The 6025-nt window shown below is 51.6% G+C and overlaps 1 protein-coding gene across 1 annotated transcript in view; it reads right to left on the reverse strand.

Annotated features, from left to right (window-relative positions):
* AXIN2 (axin 2) overlaps positions 1-6025 on the reverse strand; it is a 51129-nt gene that overhangs the window by 16993 nt on the left and 28111 nt on the right. Inside the window, exon 3 of the mRNA XM_009642339.2 lies at positions 5052-5867. Within this exon, the coding sequence (XP_009640634.1) occupies positions 5052-5867 (816 nt within the window). The remainder of the gene's footprint in view (positions 1-5051; positions 5868-6025) is intronic.

The raw sequence follows: 6025 nt of genomic DNA on the forward strand, positions 1-6025 counted from the left end.
AAGGAAAAGGGGGGGGGAAGCATGGTGGGAAAGATAGGCCTCTCTGGTATGAGAGGCGCGGGGCTGGCTGCAGGCAGGTATTCAGCCCAGCCGGGGCTGCATTCCTTTCCAAAGGAGGCCAAGGCATTTCTGATGGGGAGATCAAGATGTTAAAAAATATATATCTGGGAAGAAGGGAGGAAAAAAAATAAAAAAGGAGATAGTAAGGAATGCCACAGGAAAGAAGTTAAATCTTCAAAGATAAATTAATTCCACATGTGGGTGAAAGCTAAGTTATCCTACTACTACTACTACAAAAAAGTTCCTCTAAAAACCATGTGGTCTTCCACTCTGATTTGGGGGGGATGGGGTGGAGGGGGTGCAGTCCAAGTGACCCTTCCTAGGTCCTTGGTGAGTTTTTTGGTCAACTGCGTAAGGATACAGCTCTTACAACTATTTGATCTGAAGCCACCTCAGGTCTTGACAGCGTATCTGAGGACCACGAGGCTCAGGGGTGCAGGGTGCCCCAGGGGTGCAGGGTTCCCCATGGGTGCAGGGTGCTCCAGGGGGGTCAGGGCTGCAGGGTGCCCCAGGGGTGCAGGGTGCTCCAGGGGGGTCAGGGATACATACAGGGTGCTCCAGAAGGCACAGGGGTGCAGGATGCCCCAGGGGTGCAGGATGCCCCAGGGGGTCAGGGGTGTAGGGTGCCCCAGGGCTGCAGGGTGCTCCAGGGGGGTCAGGGATACAGACAGGGTGCTCCAGGAGGCACAGGGGTACAGGGTGCCCCAGGAAGCTCATGGGTGCAGACAGGGTGCTCCAGGGGGGGTCAGGGGTGCAGGGTGCCCCTGGAGGGCCAGGGGTGCAGGGTGCTCAGGAGGGCCAGGGGTGTGGGGTGCCCCAGGAGGCTCAGGGGTGCAGACAAAGTGCTGCAGGAGGCGCAGGATGGGCCCCAGGAGGTGCAGGATGCCCCCCAGCACAGGACCACCACCTTACTGGGAGGTGGCTGCATCATCCCTGGCTGCATTCCGGAGGGCTGATTTGCCATGATTTGCCATGTTCTTCCAGCAGACGGGATTGCTGGAGAGGCTGGGGTAGGGGCGGAGGCAGCGGGTCCGTATGAATACGGCATGGGGAGAGGAGGTGTGTCCAAACACAGCGTTTGGGAAGATATAATTAGAGAAAGCGGCCAGAGCTCACTCATCTTCCCATCAGTACTGGACTGCGAGACCGATTCACCTACCAACACCTCACGGACAAAACAAATCCCCAAAGTTTACATACTTTTAAAGCCAGCCCCCACCGCTCCCACCTCCCACATCCTTTAGGGAAACCAATGGGGGCTGGTTTGCTATGTTTAATTTTTTTTTTTTTTTTTTTTTTTTTTTTTAATTTGACCACCTTACAACAGTAATTGCACCCAGCTGCATCAAGTTGCCTGCAAGGGTTTTAAATTCCAGTGGAAAGCAGAGGTCTCCTTCTCCGCAGATGCTGTGCGCACAAACACCCAGCCTGGCTCCAAACTCAACGTGCAAAGTGTTTTCAGCTGTCAGGTAGCAGTTGCTCTGGAGCTTCAAGGAGAATGTCTGATGGTTCTCCGCCTATTCTTATCTTGATGCCATGACACGCAGCATGTAATTCTCTATATACTGTGTCAGGCAATGGGCATAGCGGAGGTATATTCTACCCCCATGAAAATTTCAGGGGGCTCTTGGTTGTGTCCCCTGTTATGAGGGTGCAATTTCACAGCATGGTGGGGTTTTTTTTTTTATTATTGTCAAACTCAGCTTCTTAGAAATAAAAGCACTTTGGCAGTTCAAACCACAGGTTTATAGAGAGCAGAAAATCTACAAGGAGCGTTTTGAGGCAAAACTGAATCTCATTAAGTATTTTCTTGGGACAAACATCACTGGGCAATCATGGGTTTAAAGATAAAAAAAAAAAAGGAAAAAAAAAAGCATGCGCAAACCTGAAGAAAAAAAAAGTATATTTTAACAAAACTATGTTAATCACAGCTTCCATGCTCTAATTGTAGAACACTGCTTCGAGCATAGCTTTACAATGGCATCATTTACTTTGATAATTGAAGCCAAACTTGGTTCCAATAACTTCACACACAAGGAGCTCCAGCTGCAGGTCCTTTCAAAGGCCAGGAAGCCCTGGGAGCCGGCAGAAGGCCATCTGCAAGCCCCAGCCTCCTCCCAGCGAGGCCAGTCCCACTGATCTTAGAGCTTAATGGGAGGCAGATGAGTCCACCTTGGCCCCAACAAAACCACGCTACGCGGCGGCGCGGCAAAGGAAGAAGCGCCCTCTCTGTGTACACAAACCCGTGCGTGATAAATTTAGAAGCGCGTATAAATAATAGCTGGAATTCCTGGAGCATGGGGCCAGGTCCAGCGCGGGGACGCCAGTTTTAACCACACCACAACCTACAGGGGAGGGGAGTCGCTTTGAAGGACAAGAGGGAGGTTCTACATTTAAAATATTCCCTGTATTAGGGCTCCAAATATACAACCAGCAGTTTGCATGCATGCGCCTGTTTTGCAGCCAGGCGCAACCCCGTGTTTTCGCTTGACTTCTCCTGTTCCTGTCCATCACGGATGCTGGGGCCAAGCAAAGTCTTTCTCAACTTGTACGGTTTCTGCGGTCTCCCGTTTGCTGTGGGTTTGGCCGTGACTCCATGCCCTGGGATTTCCAGGTGGTCTCCCGTCCAAACACCGGGCTGGCCCACGATTGCTCTGCTCCCACCATCAGGTGCGCTCAAGCCCAGCGCTCCCGGCTTTCGCTGCCATAATCACATCGAAACCCACCGAAGCGAATGGCAAGAGCCTGCACAGCACTTCACAACCGTAACGCACGGAGCAGAAATTCTTTAATTCCATCACACACACGAGGTGGGAGGTGTGGTTTGGCCACTCACCAGGAAAGACTTTGTGCAAGCTTCAGCTCCAATCCTAAACGCAATCCTAAACGCTGAGTGATGAGAGATAACCCATCCATATGCTCCTCAGCTTCTAGCACATGCACGCACAAGTGGCTTCACAAACGGATAGCTCGGGGAGGAACCGAGAGGCATCTCAGCTTGACCTCCCTTCTCTTGGCATTGAGATCTCCTGGCCCCATGGAGAGCAAAAGCTCCTGGAAATTCAACAGAAGGTGATCAAAGCAAAATGCACTACCTAACGTCCTAGGAGGGTAGATCTGACATGTTAGGCGCAAGCTGCATTAATCCCTGGACAGAAAAAAAGAAAAGAAAAGGAGGAAAAAAAAAAAAAAAAAAAGACAAGGAAAAAAGACCCAGCACTAATCAGGCAAGCAGCCACTGTTCTGCGAGAGCTCTCCTGGACAAGGCACATGTGGGTTTTTAGCAGGGCCTGCAGCTCTGGTAGAACATTACAGCCAAGCCCTTCCAGCACTGAATACCAACAAAGGCTGAGAGATAAAAGCATCAAACGTCCCCCTCCTGGAAAGCCGGCGAAGGGCAGCAGTTCAAACCAAGTTCTGGAGAACAGCAGATGCTCAGACAGTAACACCCAGGCGCGAGATGAGGATCCCAAACCCCAAGCCCTCCGCAGACCAGCTGCCAGTGGTGCCCCCCGCGCAGCCCCCCCCGGGGGCAGAGGTCCAGGGGCTGGCGCGGGGCCAAGTGCATCCCTCCCGCCGGCACCCACGCCCACCACCCCATCACCCCTCCAAGAGAGGGACGGGACCAAGAGGCCTCTGGATCCACAGCACCCCCGCGGGCGAGAGGACCCTCCCAGAGCTGCCCGGGAAGCCTGGCACAGCTGGAAGCTCTCCACCGGGCAGGAGAGGAGGGCACGCTCCAGCAAAGCCTCCCCGAGAGAAGCCCGACGCCCTTTGATGTCCATGAATCACAGGCACGCTCTCAAAATTCCTGTAAACGAGATGTCAAACACTCACCATACCAAACCCCAGCCTCCTGGGCCAGCAGAGGAGAGCACGCATCTGCCAACAGAGCCCTCTCCCCTCAGCCCTGATTCAACAATCCACATTTATGGCAAGGGTGGGGAGAGGAAAGAATACATTTTCAGAGGATTATACAACTCATCATTTGCTCATCAGTCTCTCTTTCCCATCCCCCCCCCTCCACCCCTTCACTTCGAGGTGGCTCTTACTTTCTTTACCCTCACACCGCCGTGCCATCAACATTTCCAACAAAAGAGAAGGGTTCGGCAACGCAGGCGCACCCCAAGACAAGGGCGCAAGAAGACCCCGCCACCACCACACAACACTCCCCGCATCCTCGTGAGCTGCCGTTAGACACAACCACGCTTTAATGAGTTTAACTTTGAGCACGCGGCCAACAGGAGAGCACCAAGGATCCACAGGAGAGCACCAAGGATCCACAGGAGAGCACCAAGGATCCACTATTACTCTATACCTGGGATGTCCCTATTACCTTCAGTACTCAATTTTAAGTATCCTCCTGTATGCATTGGCTCAAAGCCACCCTAAATGGCTTTGACACGATACCAACACCCAACGCGATGGGAGAGGCTGTAGATCTCACACACACACACACACAGAGTCAAAATAAAAGCAGATTTTGTGTGAGTTGCAGAGTTTGATGTAGTAAGTGCATACATTTCCTCCTCCATGACCACACAATTGCTTCCCACATAACCAACATAGTTAAACACTGGTTGATGGTGGAGTTGGGGAACTAGTAGGTTACATTATTCATGTGTCTATATGATCCACTCTACTACTGCTCTTAATAGGTTTGAAAGTTGAACCAATAATTAACGTATGTCCGGAGGACATAGTTGCTATGAAGTTTTTGATCTATAAGAGAACTGAAAGAGCCAACAGGGCTTAAGAGCACAGTATCTTGTTTTCCTCTGCATAGATGGGAAAAACCCCTCAAACCCAGCCAACACCCCCCAGATTCCAGCGTTTGGAGGTGCAGGGAGGCAACCGTGCTCCCAGCCCCAGGGGAAGCCTCCCCTCGACCCCCTGCTAGCCGCCTGGCACCACCACCCCAACAGCCTTCCAAAAGCACTCTCAAAGTCCCGAAAGTTAAAACAAAGCACGATTTCCAGGGGTTCCCTTACCTGTATCCATTCTCGATCGTTTCCGTAGCTCTGACATTCGCTGTAACCCTCAACGTCTTGCTGGATAGTCCAACTACCGAAGGCAAGATTTTGTTTTTAAAGTCTGCACAGCTCCATTCCTCTTCTTCATTCAAGGTCGGGAGATAGCCACAGACAACTTTTAAGCTCCCCAGTCCGTTGCTGTTCATGTAAGCAGGATTCTCTCCTCCACTCCTTACATATTCGAGGTATATATCAGAAGTTAAAAACATCTGGTAAGCATTTTCCTCCATCACAGTCTGAATCTCAGTCTGTGCCTGATCAAACATGATAGAATCTATCTGCTGCTTCTTGATGCTATCCCTTATGTAGGTCTTGGTAGCAGGCTTGAGCTGCTTGGAGACGATGCTGTTGTTCTCGATGTACCTTTTGTATATAGCTTTGGCTACTCTTAAAGTTTTGGTATCCTTAAGGTCCATCTGCCTGAAGCCATTGCAGGCAAACCAGAAGTCTAAGGTATCCACACATTTTTCCCTTTCCAGGAAGGTCCGAAAAAGATAGGCACCATCTTGATCTCCCAACAAGGAATGCAAGGATTTGGTCCATCTGGCCAGAGGGGAGTCTGGAGATGCGCTGCCTTCCGGCTCCCCGAGTCCGTTCTCATTCCTCCGCGGGGCAGGAGGCACCGGCATGGCCTTGAAGCTTTGGCTTTTGGGGAGAAACGAGCTGGCGAGTTGCGGGCATGGTGCGTCTCCTTCCTCCCCGGGGACGGGGGGTCGGGGGGCGTCTTCCCTGAAGCTGCTGCTGGGGTCTGGGAGGTGGGTGAGGACCACCGCGCTGCAGGGGGGGGAAGAAAAAAGGAGTATTGATCTAATCAAAACCAGATCCTTCCAACATCAAAGACGGAAAGTAAACAGGCTTTTCAACTCTTCACATTCAAAAAAAAAAAAAAAAAAAAAAAAAAAAAAGGGGGGGGGGAAAAACAAGGGGAGGGG

Source organism: Egretta garzetta, unplaced genomic scaffold, assembly GCF_000687185.1.
Source record: "Egretta garzetta isolate BGI_Z169 unplaced genomic scaffold, ASM68718v1 scaffold787, whole genome shotgun sequence".
NCBI classification, from domain to species: Eukaryota; Metazoa; Chordata; class Aves; order Pelecaniformes; family Ardeidae; genus Egretta; species Egretta garzetta.